The sequence below is a fragment of the Phyllostomus hastatus genome, unplaced genomic scaffold (genome assembly GCF_019186645.2).
Source record: "Phyllostomus hastatus isolate PE091 unplaced genomic scaffold, TTU_PhHast_1.1 phas_scaffold_78, whole genome shotgun sequence".
NCBI lineage: Eukaryota > Metazoa > Chordata > Mammalia > Chiroptera > Phyllostomidae > Phyllostomus > Phyllostomus hastatus.
This window is the reverse complement of record NW_025334041.1, coordinates 16,829,796-16,850,756: the sequence shown is the minus strand read 5'-3', so window position 1 is coordinate 16,850,756 and position 20,961 is coordinate 16,829,796. Positions and strand designations below refer to the sequence as shown.

At 36.8% G+C, this 20,961-nt stretch overlaps 1 protein-coding gene across 3 annotated transcripts in view; it reads left to right on the top strand.

Moving 5' to 3' along the window:
* The window catches only part of ITGB8 (integrin subunit beta 8), a 77,619-nt gene that overhangs the window by 35,309 nt on the left and 21,349 nt on the right, over positions 1-20,961 (top strand). For 2 of the 3 annotated variants that reach the window (XM_045827539.1, XM_045827540.1), the window contains 5 exons: positions 859-1,017; positions 7,610-7,856; positions 9,240-9,405; positions 9,994-10,152; positions 20,586-20,681. In XM_045827539.1, the coding sequence (XP_045683495.1) occupies positions 859-1,017; positions 7,610-7,856; positions 9,240-9,405; positions 9,994-10,152; positions 20,586-20,681 (827 nt within the window). Of the gene's footprint in view, positions 1-845; positions 1,018-7,609; positions 7,857-9,239; positions 9,406-9,993; positions 10,153-20,585; positions 20,682-20,961 lie in introns of all 3 variants that reach the window. The other variant, XM_045827538.1, reaches the window with a different exon arrangement.

The following is a 20,961-nucleotide window of genomic DNA, read 5'->3' as shown; positions in this document are numbered from 1 at the left end:
TATCTATAATAAAATATATATTTCTATACTTTTCAATGCATATCCTGTTCTTAGGGAAACAACCTGAATGATTACACGATGCAAAAAGTATCAGTTCTTTTTCCTCAGTTGAGATAAACAATATTTTGAGGTTGCTCCATTAATTCCAAGTTTATTGGCTAAACATCAACTAGCCAATGCTGAATAGTAATGAAAGTTGTAGATTCAGTTGCAAAATCAGGAAAATTTGAGCTGCCATCTCATCTCCCTGCCTCGTTATAAGCATTGATCATTCTTAGTTTATTGAATTACTGTTGGGTGAATAAGAAGTTGGCAGATTTCATAGTCTAGAATCAAAACATAGATTTCCAATTCATTCTCTTATGAATTTTCTGTACCTAATTAGGCTTGTGACTTTTGAAGACTTGCTCTCATATTCCAGACATAATAGTATATAATAAACATACCAGTTGAGTTCTTTGAGAGCTGAGGCGTACATTTGGAACCACTGAATGGTCTATTTTGGATAAGTTTTCTTTTGGAGCAGTCTTTCCAAAGTAAAATATTTTGAAGGAATTAAGTTGGTATAATTTTACAGTGATCAGTTAACAACATTTAAAGTACTTGGTTTAAATCTTCTCTTTAATATGCATTTTCTTCTTTTTAAATAAGATTTAGAAATTAAAGCCTTGCTTAAGATAAACTTGCCAGTACCCTTATTGGAAACAGGCAGCTATTTCGAATAGTTGCACAATTTGTACAATATTAGAAGATGGCCTCTTTGCAATATTTGTAATGTGATTTTCTTTGGTTATAATTAAGATAATATGCCTAAAAATGTCAGTGATTTTCCTTCTTTTAAACAGGATTTCATTTCAGGTGGATCAAGGAGTGAACGCTGTGATATTGTTTCCAATTTAATAAGCAAAGGATGTTCAATTGATTCAATAGAATACCCTTCTGTGCATGTAATGCCAAGTGAAAATGAAATTAATACCCAGGTGACACCAGGAGAAGTGTTGGTCCAGCTGCGTCCAGGTTTGGTGCTTTCCAAATAAATCTATGATGATTTTTTTTAATTTGAAATTGCCTTTAGTTTTATTTGCTCATATTTAATACTTTGTGGCAGGCAATATTATTGTAGTGAAAATAAAAGTAGGCTCAGAATCAAGAAATCAGAATTCGACTCTTTGCTGTGCCTACAATTAGCTAGCTGTGTGGCCTCAGACATTCTCTGCAAACCTGACCACACTGTATTATAATAATGTGTTACCAGACTTGATCATGCTGTAGTGTGATTGTGTTCCTGCTCTACTGGGAGCTCTGGAACACAGAGAACACATTTTATTCCACTCTGTCTCTCCAATGCTTAGCAAAGTGCTGGCATACAGTAAGCATTCCATAAGTATTTGTTGAATTTATTAGTGGAATAATCAATTAGTAAGAGATGTGAATTAAGCTAAGTCCCTATAACCTTTGTGACACAAAAATTACAATTCAAAATTGTCATAATAACTTGAGCAGCTTTGTCATGGCCCCTGAGATTAATACACACTTTTCCTCCAGTAATTATTTTGTACTTTCCCTTTCATCACATTGTATTCCGGAGTTTGGTATATGTAGTAGGCCACTAAGAAACTATTAATTTCCCTCCAGTGCTAGAGAATCCTAGTGTACAACCTCATGTGGCAAAATCAGTTCAGGTGCACAGGGACGCATCACTCAATTAAATGCATTTAGTTTTAACCAGTGTGCAGTTACCTTCAAGCCTTCATTATTTCATTCAGGGTGATCTTGTCATTAAATTCTTAAATGACCATTATTGACATACAACCTCCTTACTCCAAAGCAAAACTATTTCTTCCACACTCTTGGATTACCAGATAAACAAAGTTCATTTCTTTTTTGGCCCTAAGTATATTACCAGCTTCTAATTAAAGCTGTGCCCTTCACCATACAAAACAATTATATGGCACAGTATGGATATATATGAGAAACAGCCAGAAAGGGATACATAAAAAACAAAAATAAGATTGTGATGCTTGCCACCTTCTATTGCTGCCATAACCAAATGCCATACACAAGGGGGCTTAAATAAAAAATTTATTTTCTCATAGTTCTGGAAGCGAGAAGTCTGAGACCAAGGTGCAGTGCTAGGAGGTTTCATTCCTGAAAAGGAACAGAGAGTGACTGGGAGAGAGACAGAGACAGAGAAAGAGCTCTCTGGTGTTTCTTCTTATTAAGGGCACTGATCACATCATAAGGGGCCCATCCTCATGATGTCATCTAAACCTCATTAGCTCCCAAGGCCCAATCTTCAAACACCATTGCATTGTAGGTTAGGGCTTCAACATGTAAATGGGCGAGACACAATTCAGTCCATAGTGCGTGCTATATATAATAATATTTTCAAAGGCCATAAAATATTTTCAGAAATTTGTCATATTTTAGATAAGAAAACTGAATCCCAAAAAGTAAAACTGATGTTAGAAGCCAATATCTGTGAGCACTGTGCAATAAAATTTGATATCAATATAAGAGGATGAACAAATATTAAATGACAGAGAAACTAAGAAAAGCTTCTCTTAAATAAATTCTGTCTCTAAGAATAAATCACAACAATAGTCATAGACTATTTAATAATAGCAATAATAACATCAATACATATCAAAATATATAGAATGTGACTGTAGTTGCTCTCAGGAAAATTCAAACTTTAAATGCTTTTATTATTAAAGAAGAATGAACAAAAATTAACTATCCAAATAAAAATATAGGAACAACAAAAACAAAATTGCTATAAGAAAAACAAAAACAAGAAGGAATTCATAAGTTAAAAATGAAACAAAATTAATGAAATGTAAAATTAGAAATAGAAAAGTAAAATGAATGTAAATCCAAGCACTGGTTCTTTGTAAAGCCCAATCAAATAAATAAATTGTTAGCAAATCTAATTAAGAAAAGAGGACAAAAAGCAAATAAACTAATTATACAGACTATAACCAGAGAAATAACAAGGGAAAAAAACTTTAAGAAAATATTAAACATAAAAATCTATAGTAAAATGTATAAATCTTTTTTTAAAGATTTTATTTATTTATTTTTAGAGAGGGAAGGGAGGGAGAAAGAGAGAGAAACATCAATGTGCAGTTGCTGGGGGCCATGGCCTGCAGCCCAGGCATGTGCCCTGACTGGGAATTGAACCTGCGATGCTTTTGTTTGCAGCCTGCACTCAATCCACTGAGCTACGCCATCCAGGGCAAAATGTATAAATCTTGATGACATAGATAATTTTATAGAAAAATACATGATTAAAAATTGACTCAACAAGAGGAGAAACCCTAGCAAATCGAAAAAGTTAAGATATAAGAAGTTAAGAACACATGAAGCTTGTATGTTCTGTATATCTGATTAATGACTATATCCTTTAAAAATGTCTTTTAAAAAATATTTAAAGATTTGAAATTATTAATACAAGGTACATTTTTATGAGTGTGTTACATTTAAATGAATTTAGCTTGTTCCTTTTTGTAGATAGGATGTAGTTGAATCCCCCCAAGACTATAAATCAACAGTTAAAAAGTTGGAAAACTGTTTCAGTGCTGTTTCCACAGTGACAGTACTGATAATGCCAGCAATGGTAGTGATGGCAATGAGGCAGGGGAAAAATGGACAGACTCGAGACATAATGGGAAGGTAGCACCCTGAGGGGCTGGTGATTGGTGATGAGCATTGGCATACCTGGGCTCTGGCTCAAGCAGCTAGGTGAGATGGGGAAGGCTGCCCTCTGTGGAGCAGGTGGCCGTGAGTTCAGATTGAGACTGCTGAGGTCGAGGTAGTGACTCATCTGTGTGAGGCTGGAGTTCAGGGCAGAGAGAGATACAGGCTGGAGACAGAGACACGGGAGATGTCCACAAGAGACGGTAAGCGAAGGCAGTGTGGGTGAGATCATGGGTAGGAGACGAGTGAAAATGGAAATGCTTTAATGTCTATGTCAACCATTATGGGACTTGGTTTTACTCCATTTCCCACCACTATTTGAATTTACATATGCAAATTACTATAAATGTCTAATGTGTGTAGGTCATCTTTCCAACATAGCTATGACATAACTTTGTAGATTATTTTATAATCTACATATATAGCAAATAGTTATTAAATTAGATTTATTTAGTTCATTTAAATAATATACTGTGACATCAAAGACATGCCAGCTTTTGGGCATAATATAAAAAGCTTGTTGTACCAACTCCAGACATAGAGGAACATTACCCCTCACAATGTTCAATAAAAGTCTTTTCCACTATGGTACATACAAGACTTGAGGGTTTGATAAAATGCACACCTAAGTGTAAAATTTATTTATTCCCCAATTGACATTTACTTGATTTAGTTATAAATAATCACTTTACTCTTTTCTGATAAAAGTTCATGACTTTCAATGTAGCATCTATTAAGATGTTTTTTAAAATTTCCATGGATATTTTTATTCCTTCATATATTGACTAATTTTTAAAAGGATGTTAGTAAATGTATACAATAATAAATATTTAAAGTGAGATTTTAAAATGACATTTTCTTTTATGTTTCACTTCTTAAACTATACATTTTTATTATTTTACCTATCAAACGTATGGAGCAATAATAACAGAAATAAGTCACTGATCCTAGTTGATGTTCCCTAAAAACTGAAATTAAATCTTTAGGAAGATAGGAGACAGAAGAGAATTCTCTAGTTCTGCTTCAGAGTAACACACTGTATATGATGAGGATTAATATAATCTATACTTCACTAATTCAAAAAATACTTCAAATTTGATTCACTTTAATGTTGAAAAGAAAAAAAAGTCTCTTATTTAGTGTGGCTTAATTTAAAATAAAAGATTTTTCAGGTATTCTTTTTAAATTAAGTTTTTTTTTCAAGAAACATAACACAGAAATTAGCATTTCCCCCCACCCCTACACATGTACCCCATTTCCCCCACAACAAAACTTCAGAACTGTGTTGGGGTCTGTGCCTGGCTATTCAAACCAGTCTCATTCTTGGGAAGTCTCCTTCCCCTGCCCGAGTATAATTCATAGTAATCACCTGCTCTTTCTTCCTGCTACACTCTTACACATTCTGTTACGGTTTCTCAATTTCATCTAACGCAGAACATTTTAAAATTATCTTTACTTAATGCCCAGTCGTATTTGTGGCAGCCAAGACTTCAGAGTGTTCACACCATTATCTGAGTGTTTCAAAATCACTCTAACAACTTTTAATTAATTCTTTGGACTATTCAAACCAATACTGGCAGTAGCTCTAAGTAGGTCTCAACTTTTCTCCAAGTCCTCTTTCTTATTCTGTGTGATAGACTCACTTCTTCCTTTTGAAGTGAATTGAAGGAAAGGAGGGTCTGAGCCTTTAGAATCTCAAAAGGTATGAGGATGAAGCTTTCCTGGAGATAATAACGCACATGGTAGCACAAGCATTTTGGGGCTAGATGATACTCTTTTCCTCTTAAAGAGAGACACTATTTAAGTTTCCCCTAACCTGTGGGAAAGAAATCATGGATATTAGCTTCTTTCTGTCAGAAATATGTGGCCTTTTGAACAGCTATTTAAAAATAGGTTTCAAATATTGTCTAGTTAAACATTTATGAGTGGCCATGCATATACCAAACCCAGAGGATTCAGAAATGAATAAACAGTTCTTACCCTAATGTTGCTTAGACTCTAGTAATAGTAACGGTAATAATTACTAACACTGCGTGAGACCAGGATTTGCTTGCTAGTCTATGAGCAGCTGGTGTGTGTTGAGGGCCCTTGTGTGGCTGGCATTTGGTTGGAGCTCCCTGAATAGCTTAGGCCACGGGCTCTGCCTGTTGGCCAGATAACTAACAATATAACAACCTGCAAAATATGTGTAACTGGTTTATTATGCTATGACTATATAAAAACAAACAGCCATTCATCTTTAGATAGAGCCACGATAAACTGCAATGATCCACCGAGATGAAAATACCGTGCGGCCAGTGCCTAAGGCCTTCAGCCATATGTCCAAGTCAATGATTAAAAAGCATGCACACAATTTGTAAAAAAAAAAAAAAAAAACCTCTCAGTACTGACCCACGCATTCAAGTTCAAGCTCCTCCTCATGAACCACTCTCCCCAGTTACACTCCACTTCTGTTTCTCACTGATCCAGCCCTGTCGGCCGGATTCTGTCATTCTCCTGAATTGAAATTCTCTGCTCAAACTGCAGGACACTTCCAGACGGGCAGGCTTTTTCACCAGGTCCCCGAAAAGCCAGAGCCTCTGTGCAGGCAGCCCACCTCCTCCACGGAAGGAATGGGAGGGTTGGCTGGGCCGGGCAACACACGCCCAGTTCCTCCTCCCAAACTCTTGGGCCAGAAAGTTTGGAGTGCTGCAGTAAAAGGGGTTCCCTGAACTTATTGGCAAGTAAGGGATGAGTAAATAGCCCCTTTCTCCCATAATTATTATGTATCAGAAAAAAAAAAAGCCTACTGTTATGAATTCATTCCTTCATCTGGCTGAAAAACATCTGATTTGTGAAATAATTTAAGAGAAAATATTGCTACTTTTAAGCACATTAAGACCGAAAATATGGTTTACTAGAGGATCCCTTTAATAGGTAGGTCAGACTACCAAAAATGTATACAGTATACAAATTGGTATTCATTAAAATTTTTTCCACTCAAAATATTCTCTATGGACAAATGATGACTTACAAAACATTTGTTTTATTGTTAACAAAAGTAAAATTCACCAAGTATTTAAACTGGTAACTTTTCACCATGTCCTTCAAAAATTTAAATACAGAGCTGCCAGGTCTACAGAGCTGTCCTTGGGCAGTGCCCACGATTCTCCTTGTGGTGACACTCTTCTCAGCTGCTTCCCTTCCACTGTGATGCCTCCTGAACACGTGTTTACTGGGAACCCAGTATGCACTGGACAAGTGCTGTCCCCCACACTGCCCGGGTCCTCAGTGTGGCGCTGCTGGGTGCTCTTCTTTAGACCACTGTCTCATTCCTTCTAACAACTAACTGCTGAGAAGAATCTTATCATGTAATTCTTGATGAGGTGCTAATTATTTTGAATAGCTTAATGTACTTCTTAAAGAAGTAACGGAGTTTTCACAGCTCCTATGTAAATACGCCTTAACCCAAAAGCATGAATTTATACCTGAGTCTAATAAGAAGCCATTTTTCTTAAGATACCTTTCTGGTTTTCTTCAAACCTGAAAGCCAACTTCAAACAAACACAGCCGCCTACTCTCTGCTGAGACAGAATGCTGCTCCCTGTCTCCTGCTGTGCTTTTCTCCACACTAGAAAGACACGTGCACATGGTAATAAATACATTCCCTAGTACATTGACATTGAGCTGGTCCATTTGCTGTTATTTCTATCTGCCCTATAAAATTGTGAGACATACATTGTAGAAGTTGGAGACTCATAATTTGGATGGTTTTCAAATTGCCTTTAAATTATTCCAGAGTATTCCAAATTTCACTTACTATACACGAATCTGTGATCATTGTTCCATATCCAAACTACAACTGATTCATTGACAGCTTATCCTGAGATATTTAAAATAAATACATGATATCTGTCTTTCTTTGAACTAGGAGCTGAAGCTAATTTTATGCTGAAAATTCATCCCCTGAAGAAATATCCTGTGGATCTTTATTATCTGGTTGATGTCTCAGCATCAATGCACAATAATATTGAAAAATTAAATTCCGTTGGAAATGATTTATCCAGGAAAATGGCATTTTTCTCCCGAGACTTCCGTCTTGGGTTTGGCTCGTACGTTGACAAAACAGTTTCACCGTACATCAGCATCCACCCAGAAAGGATTCATAATCAATGCAGGTACCGTGTGCTGGAGGTGCATTTCATACTGCTAAGTGAATTTTTTTTTCTTATAAAAACTCAGTTTGTTTTTATGTAAAGGAATTACTAAATTTTATATTTTTGTTTTATCAAATGAGAAGTGAAAATATTTGGAGGGGAAGTATGTACTTATCTGAAAACTTCTGAGGTTACCTGGAGCTTGGGCTTTTTATTTTATATATTTTTTAAATATCAAAAACACAAATAATATGAGTACTTTGGGACAAGCTTCCTAATAATTAGGGTCCCGTGTATATAAATACCTCTTCGAAAATTTTGTGTTTCTCCTTTTTGATGGCTTCATATTTGTTGAATAAGGTTTGTCAAAGACTTGTCAAATTTGTAGTACGCACATTGGCAGTACTGCATCTATCTTCCCATTACTGTGTTGTGGCTGTTTATAATTTCGTTGCTTAAGATGTGACTTCACAGAAAACTCAGCTAGCACTTGGAGGGCAGGTCAAAAGATGAGAATCTGCTTGCTAGATCAGAAGAGCCCTCTTTCTTATCATTTCAGTGGTCTAATTTTAAATAGTACATGCCCCAGTATGAAACTAAAACTGACTAAAAATTCAACTTTCTCATGCAATATTCTAATTAGCCTGTTGAATTTTCAGAGAGAAATATAAATGCTTAGCTCTTCTTTAATAAAACTGCTTATTTTAACATCTCCATTCCTACTTCCATAAATTGCCCAAACCACTTTACAGTACACACTCTAATTTCCCAAAACAACTCTGCTGCAGTGGGCGGGGCTGAAACATCTGCCTCCTGCGGTGAGGATGCACCTGAGGAATGACTCTCGCTTTGTGGAACATCATGGAATTCTCCGAGCCATTTTAATGAGCTTTGACAGCTCACCAGTAATTGCATACCAAGCATCACTTTTAAACATAGCACAATATTTTAAAATAATCTAACAATAGCATATATACAATTTTACCTAAATTCCTAAAAAAACATTTCCCAAGATGTGCTTTTCAGCTGCTTCATGGTCAAATGTGATAGGAAACCACTACAAATTCTTATCCCTTCTGAAAATTAATATGTTAGTGAAATATAACCCCTTTGGTGTCCTGTATTATATAAGAAACATGTTTAATCTTCTTCATTTTTGAACACCAAACTGCTATATTCCTCTTTCCAAATTGCCAAGAAATATTCACCAATATTGAACTTTTCTCTGACTTTATAAAGTACAAACTTTCTCTAATATCATTTCCTTGGTAAAAAAAATAAAACAAAAACCAAAAGCTGTACTACCTTCTCACACCAACCACATGATTTTACTGTGAGCAGTATTTTGGCTCTCTGAAGAGAGCACAGCAAAGCAAAACCTGCATTTCTTCTTTCCCCACACAGTGACTACAACTTAGACTGCATGCCTCCCCACGGGTACATCCACGTGCTGTCTTTGACGGAGAACGTCACTGAGTTTGAAAAAGCGGTTCATAGACAGAAGATCTCTGGAAATATAGATACACCTGAAGGAGGTTTTGATGCGATGCTCCAGGCTGCTGTCTGTGAGGTAAGAAGTTTCACACCATTGAGTGTTTGCTCAAAAGGAAACCTCCCCAAGAATTCAGGATTCCTGTTTTATTTTTGATTTATGGATTGAAAACAGCATAGAAGAATAATTTCTACCTCTTATTCATCACCCGTGTTACTCATTTTGGTATGTGTTCAGGACAGAGAAGCTAAATTTGGGGCAGGCTATAAATAGGAAAAGATAAAAGGGAATAAGTAGCGTATGCACTTGGAAATGCTTCCCAAAAGGCTGCTGTTTTTACTCACCACCATCCAAGGAAGAACCAGAAAGTGCCTGCTGTCCTCATCACGTGACATGAGTGCTCTGCACTTCTTAACCATGACTTGCTCTTCCTCTAGGGGAACACCAGACAGCTCCAGCCCAGGGCTTGTGTGGTCAAATGACTGTGGTAAAATAGAGAATATACAAATAAAAGTCAATTCTGTTTATGAAACAGCATTGCATTTATGCACATCATTCTAGCCTGACTTAATGTTTGTGCACTTGGATTTAATGTTTACTTAAGATAAAGACCACAATACAGATCTATGTTATTGTACAAGGTCTAATTACATGTTTATCTTTAAGAGTCATATTGGATGGAGAAAAGAAGCTAAAAGATTGCTGCTGGTGATGACAGATCAGACATCTCATCTTGCTCTCGACAGCAAATTGGCAGGCATAGTGGTGCCAAATGACGGAAACTGCCACCTGAAGAACAATGTCTACGTCAGGTCAACAAGCATGGTAATTAACGCAGCTGCTGCCGCTTAGTCGTTATGACTCCTGCTTGAAGTATAAGTTTAAGTGGGCAATTTAAGCTATTCTTGTACCAAGAAATTACCTCAATGAGCATCATACGTAGTCAGGACAAGCCATGAGAGAGTTCTGGGACAATGAAATCTATAAATGCTGGTCAATAAAATATAAAGCTGAGATATTTTGACAATATCTAACAGCTGACTTTCTGATATGCTACAAAGCACTTTATAATTTATGAAAGCAAAAATGATAGAAGGCCTTACTTTTTGTGCAACTGAAGGACCGTATAAGGGAAATGTGTGTGTGTGTGTGTGTGTATAAAATAAATGTATATATAAATGTGTATATATTATATATAATGTATATATATGCACATATAATATATGCATTATACAATGTATACATACATTATATATGCACATTTAATATATATTTGGCTTAATATTATATATATGTTTGGCTTAATATATATACGTTTGCCCTAATAAAAATAAACTCCTTTGGTAGGGTTGGTACCTAAAAACATATTAAGGATTGGTAAGAAAAGTGTATTTGAAGCCCCGGCTGGCGTAGCTCAGTGGATTGAGCTCGGGCTGTGAACCAAAGCATCGCAGGTTTGATTCCCAGTCAGGGCACATGCCTGGGTTGCAGGCCACGGCCCCCAGCAACCGCACATTGATGTTTCTCTCTCTCTCTTTCTCCCTCCCTTCCCTCTCTAAAAATAAGTAAATAAAAAATCTTAAAAAAAAAAGAAAGAAAAGTGTATTTGGCCTGAGGAAACTTCACAGTGTACAGACAGAATCCAAGTAGAGACAAGGAAAAAAAAGGCCAGCTTTCAGTATTCTGTACCTCAATTCTTCCCTGTGAAGCTTATCTGTGTTCAGGGGTTCTTTTTTTTTTTTAAATCATCAAATACCTGGATTGCTTCCTCAGAGCATTTCAGCTCTGAGTCATATGTTTACATGCACTCTTCTAGTACCATATATTTCCCAGAATCATCTGCTCTACATGTGGGAAATTGACCACATGAAGCATCATTTATTTCTGACACTGACAGATATTTTCACAGTCACACAAATGTTGGAACAGAAACTTCCGCACTTTCCCAGATCTTTGTACCCTAGTGTCTCGGGATTTTTTTCCCTGGTTCCCCTAGGTCAAAACAAAAACAAAACAAAATAAAAACACAAATCTGACAATTCTATTTATTAAGTAGTCAGGTCCAAATAACTTAACTATTTATGTCCTAAAACTTAGCAGCCAGTTAAAAAATAGTATACATCATGAATCACATATACATATATTTGTGTCACTCTTCGTGAGTTATTTATGGGAACCTCCAAGCCTTGGAATCAGATTGGACATCACCACCCTCATTTCCTGTTTCACACTGACTTTCATCCTGCCCAGCTTTGTAAAGGCTCCATGTCCTCCAAAGGAACGGAGCCAAGTGTGGTCTTAAAACTGTGAACAACTTCCAGGCACCTGAGGGAAGCCAAGGACCTCTATGTTTCCCTTGAAATTTTAAGACATTGTGAGGCACCCTGGTGAGTGGGCTGCAGTGTTCCAAGGTACCTCATGCGCAGATTGGGAACTGCAATATTAAAAGCATATAAATTATGCTGAACTGTGTGTTGTTCCCACGAGTGAAATTTAAATTGATTAAATTTAGTTCATCTGAACACTGTGCCAGACATATTGGAAGTCGAGAGGAGCAACTGCACTCTCGCATAAAACAGGTTCAATCCTCGGTTAGTTTAGTCTCTTGAAGGCAGCCTCATATTGTAAAGATTTTAAAAGTTAACTAGAGTTTGAATTTAAAAATTTAGGATTGGGAGTTATTCCCCCCCTGTGTCTTTTCCCTTTGTTAATTCTCTTTTACTTGGCCACATTTCACTTTGGTAGATCCATCCACTTCAATTTAGTCATTTCCTATCTTTCCTTCCTTCTAGTTAACCTCTTTTAATCTGCTGTAGAGTTTGAATTTACTTACTGGGGAGTGGAGGAGGAGACAAGAGGAATTATTTTGTTGTGAGACAAAAAGCAGCTTTCATTAAGGAAAAATGATAATCACGTTATTCTCAAATTGCATTGAATTATCCTTCTGAAGTTTGGCCAAGTCCCTGAAGTCATCTCTCCATAATTGTATTTTAGAGGGTGCTGTTGTTCAGCTAGAAAGGATTCCTTAAGGCAAAGAAATGCTCTCATAATTTTTGACATAGGCCACACCATGTAAACTTAGGGAAATAAATTCTAATCTCGTGGAACTTTACAAAGTATTGGGACAGGCTCCTATGAGACCAGGAATTTGTATATTCTACCATGAACTTCATTTGCATCCTTCGACATTGATCCACCTACTTAAAAGGATGCACATTCAATGTGTCATTGATATGTATTGAGTAAAAAACAAAAGAAACAAAAACGAGTAGTGTATTTGTTAATATCTTAGAAAATACTTTTATCTCATTTTAGATCTGCGTTTAGGGGATCCTCTTCTTAAGAATTCTCATTCCTTCCATTTCTAGGACACTGTCCTAAAATAAAAGTTGAAGCATTTTGATTCACCTTGACTATGCATTTATATATACACGACATGCTATTGCTTCAGATGCAAAGCTACCCTGAGCCTGACTCGACACATATTTACTGTTGATTTTTAAATGACCTCCATCCTCTCCTATTTGGCCATTATAGAGAAATCGTAAAAGGTGTAAGACAAGCAATCAAACACTCTGCTTCCTGAATTTATCTCAGCCAACCATACTCATAATGTCAAATGCCATCTGAGTTTCTTGGTCCAAGATTCTGGTTGTTTTATTTATAGAAGGAAATAACTGATAAAAGACTTCTTTATATGTCTCAGTTACCTGGGCCAGAGCTCTGCTGCATGTACACTTAGCTATTGCAATGTGACCTCCAAACTAAAAACAACTACCTTGTTTTGAATATTTGCTCATCAAAACCACTGCAGCAAACACTGCATACAGAATCCAACTTATCTTACAACAACTATTTAGGGCAGTCATAATTATTTTTTATAAACACAAAACTAATGGTAGAAGAATTGAACTGACTAAGGAGAGACAGATAAAAAGTTAAAAAAGTAACAAAGCTGGGGCTCAGTCTAACTCAATCTTATAATATGAAAATCTGTATTCTTAACCACTTTGCCACAGTTTTTCAGGGGAAAAGTAGAAGAAATAGTACAATTTTTGCTCTTTCTGGTTGCAGTCTTACTTATGGAAGAAATAAAGCACATAATTTGGCTTACATAAATTACAAAAAAGATATAATTTAAAGGATTTTATAGTTACACATTATTACAGTATTTTATATGGCAAATGATGATACTATTAAATAAATTACATTTTCCACAGCTTTTTCTCCCAAGTGCTAAAATGAAAAACTAGAGTAGTAATGTAATTTTATAATTTATCCAATAATAATGGCAGTTTAAGATATGGTATTCTTTTGAAAATGGTAGATACAAGTATAAAAATTGTTAGTGGTGTACAAGATAGGTTATTAATACTAAGGGTCTGGAATTTCTCCCTGTCTTCCCACCCACCACCTCCAGGGTAAATCCCAGCCTCACACAGAGTCCTTACAGTCATTCACCCTACCCTTGGCAGAGGCCAAGAACAACACCAGGGTCTCCAGTAACAACAGAAGGGGGCTAAGGAACAAGCATTTGGAAGAGGTGCACAGGTCATACGATGAACGATTGTTAGTGGGATTTTTAAATGTTGCCATGACTCTCAGTCCTGGATGGAGAGAGGCACACAGGCATGATCGCACCATCATTTTCTCCATTGTATTTAGTTGCTTAGGTTTGGTGTTTCTTTCTCTACTTCGTCTTCTTTTTCTCTGTGCCTCATCATATTCTAGCCAGTGTTTCTCCATCCCTCCTGTCATATAAAGTTTATTTTGTTCCTTCTCATTTGGACAGAGTAGCTGCTGAACTGATCACTGTCTTAGGGGACTCAAGCTGAATTGCAGAAGGCATGTTAGGCATTACTCAAGGGTTTTACTTCCTTATGGGTAAAAAATGTTAATGCCTCTGACTTTCCATGCAACTTTGTTTAACGTGCTCTTGGTTTATAGTAAGTCGTTTAGAAAGCTTCCTCTTTACCATGTACCTCAACTACTTGGAATTATATTAGATTTTTCCAGGACTGCAGATGAGAAAGAAAGCTTGAGAAGATATTTTGCTAATTTAATCCATAACTTTGCTACCTGAGCAGGGGACCTTTCATGAAGTTATTATATCTATCTCTGTTTTATTCTTTTCTGATTGGGCTATTTCTGATATTTTGCTGTATCTGCTGATACCAGACAGCATGCCGTGTAAAGATACAATTTTAATCTTTTAGTAAAGAGACAATTATTTTGCTCTGTGACTAAGAAATAGTCTCTTCAACTTCAGAAAAGGTTAAGTGTCTCTTTTTTTTTCTGCATCTGGGCTTCTTTGTTCCAGACACATTTTCATTTTACCAATAAAATTACTAATTCACTGAGCAGTTATTTTGAGCTGGGCACCATGCTAATCATACTGCTTATATTATCTTCTTCAGGCTTCACCACAACCTTTTATAGTTGAGGAAACTGAAACTTAGAGGCATCAGGTAATTTTATGCAAGGTCATGGAGCTACTGCAAATATCCGAGTTGAGACCCACACCTAAGCTCCCTAATGCCAGAATCCACTGATGTGCTTCAACCGGATGCTGTGTTGGCTGCCTCCATTTATTGTCCTTGACCCTGAGCTAGGTCACCTGCCAGACCCTCAACATACCTCAGCTCATTAGATCTCCATATCAGTTTGGCTTGTTAGGCATCATCATACCCATCCACAATAAATAAAGTGGGGGGGGGAATAAATATCTTTCCCAAGGTACCTGATTCGCAGACTTCTAGCTTGCTCCATATGCCTCAGTCTTAATACTAAGTCAGTACGGCCGCCGGTCAGGAAACCTGTGAATGCAGGTGGTCACACTGAAAGGACCTGTAGTGCAAGTCATTTTAAAAAATATTTGAAGTACTTTCAACTCTGAAGACTCTCCTTAAATGTTTTAAACACTTGAAAAAGATGCACTTCCTAAGCTCAAATTCATACAGTGTTCCTAATTTTGCATAATACTGAATCCTATAGAAAAGAAAAAAAGAAAATCTGGAACAACCTAGATCTGCTACCTGCTGTCATAGACTAGGGCTTATCAGCACAAAATAGTTACTTAAAGTCAAGTAGAGAAGCCACCTAAATCAAAACAATCATTTTAAGGGGAAAAAGAGGGATGTATTAATAGACATTTGGTCTCAGAATAAAATTAACAGTAATTCTAATTTGGCCAAACTAAAGCATATAATACAAATTTTAACCTTATTTCCTGATTTTTACTTTATTTTTCTCTGCTTAACATTGCATAAAAATATAACTTTTTCAATTAATTAAAGAGATAAGATCTGTTTACAGTGTTGGCACTTTGGGGCTTTAGGAACATGCAAAATTGGGAAAATAAAGGAAATGTCACCTAGGCGGAACGTACCTAAAAATGTTTAAGCCCATATGTATGTGTTTTTAAAAACACAACTTTTAAAACCAGCACAATGCCTGGTATCAGCTGCTCTGTGAACGATCTGTTTTAAATGGTAAATGCCATGCGAACAACACTGACCTCAGTAACTTCAGGTGAGACCTAATTTGAATGCTTTTCATGGTAGCAGCCAAATAGCCAGGAAATGATTTCTGAAAACAATATTTAGTTTCTTTTTTTTTAATTCAAAGCAAAAGTTGCACCCAGAATTGCCTGGGCCAGACTTAGACTAGCACTGCTTTTATTGATACAATGGCCCTGATGCTGAGAACAAATAATGGTTTGCTAAATAAAGTGACACAATGAAAACAAAATTTGATGAAAATATTTATGAAACGGAATGTTCCAATTAAATGATATGTTTCAGTTCACATGTAAGCACAGAACTTTTTTTTATTTAAAGCATCTTTTTTTTAGATTTTATTTTTAGAGAGGGAAGGGAGGGAGAAAGAGAGAGAGAAACATCAATGTGCAGTTGCTGGGGGCCGTGGCCTGCAACCCAGGCATGTGCCCTGACTGGGAATCGAACCTGCGATGCTTTGGTTCACAGCCCGAGCTCAATCCACTGAGCTACACCAGCCAGGGCTAGCACAGAACTTTTTCTGACCACTCCCACTGATTGAAAAGCTTGCAGAAATTATCAGTCCATGCCCCTCGGTCCCTTCGGTAACTAGGATATCATGGTTACCACTGATACTGTGTTGGATAGAAGGCACACACTCAAACACTTCAGAAGCCAGGTGCTTAGGGTAAATACCTAAGTCAGGCAAGTCAAATAAAGCATATGCAAGAGCCCAACCTCTAGCCTTTAGTAATGGCCTCCAAGTTCATTAGATTAAGTCTGTTGTTGAAAGCTGTCTTTTATTAGGCAGTCCTATGGTGCTTGTCCCTTACATTTATGTAATACCACCCAACAACCCAGTGAGGTGTAGATACTGCTATCACCTCCCTTTTATATGTGAGAAAATAGAAACACTAAAGGGAGCAGGAACTTGCGTGTGGTCACACAGCCCTACAGAGTATTGCCATGGTAAATGCCAAGCAGTGTGACATCAGCACGTGAGCTCCTGCTCACCACTAATCTCAGTTTAGTAATTACAGACTGGTAAGTAAAGCCTTTACACACGCTAACGCATTTACTCCCCACCAGCACTCTGAGAGGTCAATACTAGTATTTGCACCTATTTTATACATATGGAAACTGGATCACAGAGAGTTTGAGACAGCTGGCCGGTGTTACATAGCTAGTAATTGCAGAGCCAGGAGTTGAGGTCCCAAGTGGTCTGTGTTTGGAGCCCCTGCTCTTCCTATGGTTCTCAGCTGGAGCGATTTTGCCCCCCAGAGGACATTTCAGTGTCCAGAGTCATTCTGGCTGTTTCAACGGGCAGAAGGGGGAGAAACTGGAATCTAGTATACAGAGGCTAGGGATGTTGCTAAATATCCCACTACACTGGACAGGCCCCCCCACCACAGCACAGCATTCCTGGCTCTCAAATGTCTATAGTGGCACTGATAAGAAAACCTGATCCAAGCAATTACTGCTGTGTAGTCATGTACATAGAACATAAGCTGAAAACACATAAAGCCTTCAACTCTAAATAAATCTGCTATAGGATTGCTTTCATGCTATTTGTCTCTTTCCTCTAAAAAGTGAATTGTAAAAAAATAATCCAGATAACTGAATACTTTAATGAATACATTGGGATTTTTTTGCATATTATGATATTCAGTACTACAAAGTCTATATTATTTTACAAAATATTTTTTTATCCTTACTTTTATGAAGTCTTAACATCCTAAACATTTCTTTTTCACCATTGCATATGCACATTATTAAAATTCTCCCATACATTTCTACACAGTTATCTCTTCAACCAAAATTGCTGTCAGTGAATCTTTAACTCCTCTTCCCTTCGGACATTTTTAAGTTATTTCCCACAAGTCACAGCGAAGGTGTTAGTGAAGAAGAAAAATGTGAAAGGAATCCTTTGCCTTTAATTACATAGCAGCTGTCTTGGCACTTTGCTTCCCCTTCTTCCTGGAATGCCTGTTATCTCTATTAATTATTTTCAGAGTTTAGAGCAACAATATGTAGTGGGTTAGACAAAGGGGGAGTCAGGGATGAGGAGCAGTGACGTCACGAGAACAGCTGGCTGAGAGGGAGTGTTCCTGCTAGGGAGATACAAGACATAAAAGATAAAATGCTTAAAGGATAATGTGCTTCAGGGGGGGAAGGGGAAGGGGTTTCAACAATGGTCATTAATCCACAGCTCTCCTGTCAACGTGGTTTATTTAAACATCTGTTAGACATTTGTAATTTTAACAAATCTGCGTCAAGGTACTTGGAATTTTCTCTAAAACAGATGTCTTTCTATGGTTCAGAAAAAAATGTGTTCTTTTAAGCTTAAAAATCCACTGACCTTTTTTTAATGAGCTTCTGACTGAACTAGAACTTTCTAGATTTAAAATTTGTGTACTTTTGGTCAATGTGATTTCCTGTTTTTGAAAGGGGAAAGAGATTAAGAAGGCTCTAAACGCTGCTTACATCTTGGACTGTTGTTTAAATATTGATTTTATGTGAGTTAAGTATAAGCTGGTTAAAAACATATGGATTAAATTACCCTTACAATATGAATGGTTTGAAAAATTAACAAGAGGGAATACTTGGCAAATTGTGATTATTTTTTGTAAAAGCACCAATATATGAAAAGTAGTTGTTGCCATTAAAAAATATTTCAGATACAGCTGGATGTACCCTTCCTCGTTCTCTTTAAACTTCCCAGCTTCGTGCAAACTGTCATAAATCTATTTTAAGAGTATATATATTGTTAGGAACAAGGAATAAGAATTTATCTGGTAGAATTCATACTTGGGGGATTATTTTTCTATTACTTTAAAATTATATTTTAAGAATTGCTCTGGGTAAAATGTTTCTTATGGAAACCCATGTGGTAATATTTTTAAGCCTTCTTCATAAATTGGTTTCATATCATATTTAAATGCAGGCCACAAAAATTTGATTTGCTTATACCACAGCAATTATAGATTATATAAAAATAAAAGCATATTTGTTATGGTTATTTTCTGAGTCCATTTGGGCTGCTATAACAACAACAACAAAAAAACCCATAAACTGGGTGTCTTATAAACAACAGAAATTTATTTCTCACAGTTCTGGAAGTTGGGTAGTTCAAGAACAAGGCACTGGCAGATTCAGGCTCTGGTGAGGGCCTACTTTCTGTTTCACAGATGACACGTTCTAGCTGTAACCTCACTTGTGGACGGGGGAGGGAGCTTCTTTCACTGGTCCTCTTGTGTAAGGGAACCAATCCATTCATGAAGTCTCCTCCTTAATGACCTAATCATCTCCCCAGTGCCCACCTCCTAATACCATCACCTTGGGGGTTAGGGTTTCAACATATAAATTTGGGGAGAGGGGACACATTCAGATCACAGCACTTGCTCATGTTAGTGATAATATCTTTAAGCACAAGACTATCTCTTATATCTTGTATATAAATTTAATATCTGGGTCACAGAACTTAGGCTATAACCAAAACTAATAAGATTAGCTCTTTAATAAGTCCACATATTTGCTAAAATTCAGAAAAGTCAGACAAGATGGTTTAGCGAAATTTCCCTTAAGAAAACAATTAGCATTGGAGGAGAAAGGGGAGTAAAAACTACAGCGTAATTTGAACGTGAATCACATGATACTAATTAGGCTCAGCATGGCCTTTGCCTAATGTGACCAGGCACCAAGGGACAGGTGGCGACCAGTGCAGGTAAAGTTCGACATCACCCCTTGGAGAGGTATCTAGAATGAAGTTGTCAAACGAGATTATTAGTTTTTCCTAGAAGAGCATCTGTAGAAAGAAAAAATATCAAGTACAGTATCTAACTATGTAACTTTAGATACAGCAATTTCCAAGTTGTCAGATTTCTCATACTTACTACATTTTATTCTCCTTCTACTCATCCCAAGCTTTTTCACTACTACAAAGAATGACACAGTTGGCTCTACATAGCTTTATTTATCAAAGTAAAACAGATTTAAAAAATATACATCTATATGACAGAAAAGTTCAGCAGAATGGTAGTAACTTGAGAGATCTGTACTCTGCACCTTGTGTAAGCTGAGGGGAGTACAAATCATGATCATTGACACCAGTTTTGAGCACCTACCCTGAAACTGCACTAAATGGTTCACATACTAATGTTACCTTCTTCATTTTGCCGGCAATCACGGAAAGCAGATACCATTCATGTGTTAGAGAGGATGGGCCCGAGGTAGAATTTTTATCATAAAGTGACAACCTGGGATTTGAGTACAGGATTTTCTGGTTTTAAACAGAGTTCATACTATATCACGTTACATATCAAATGTATATATGTATGTATGTGTGTGAGTGTATATGTGTGCTCATACTTGCCTTTCAACACTTTTTAATGAATTTTGCCGCAGAATTTGATTATCCCAAATGAGTCTGTTTCTGAGTACCACATTATCTTTCCATCACTTTGATCCCCACATGAACCTAAAGGGGTGCTGAACACTCCATAGTATGTTGACTTCAGCACTTTTCATTTTTCTGAGATATACGTTGTCATGGAGCTTCTATCTATTAAAACTCCTTAATGCATTAGTGTTGATCTTATTTTTTAAAGAAGTTTAATGTCTCTAGTAAAACCATAACCCTTCCCAACAACAAAACACATTTTCATGTGAGTCATAAGTTTTCCCCCTCAAGAAATGTTTGCGTATGTGTGGGATCGAGCTACTCAATTTCACTCTCTTCCTTATTTCATCACCCATTCACAGGAACATCCCTCACTAGGCCAACTCTCGGAAAAGTTAATAGACAACAACATTAATGTCATCTTTGCAGTTCAAGGAAAACAGTTTCATTGGTATAAGGTATGTGCATTCCCAAAATGCAAAAATTAAAATGTTCGCCTTGGTAGTTGAAATGAAAATACTTCTTAAAATCCCAAGTAAGAATTCTAGAGTTATTGTATTTCGTATGATTGAAGCTGAATGCTGTATTAGCTAATGTACACTGTGCAGTATCGTGAGTGAGCATTTACGTATAAATTCTATCCCTAGGACCTAGAGCCAAGTGTGGGCACTAAAACTCAGTGTGGTACTGTGAAAATAATGGAAAGGACTTGAATGTACCTCACAAAGTGATCACCCC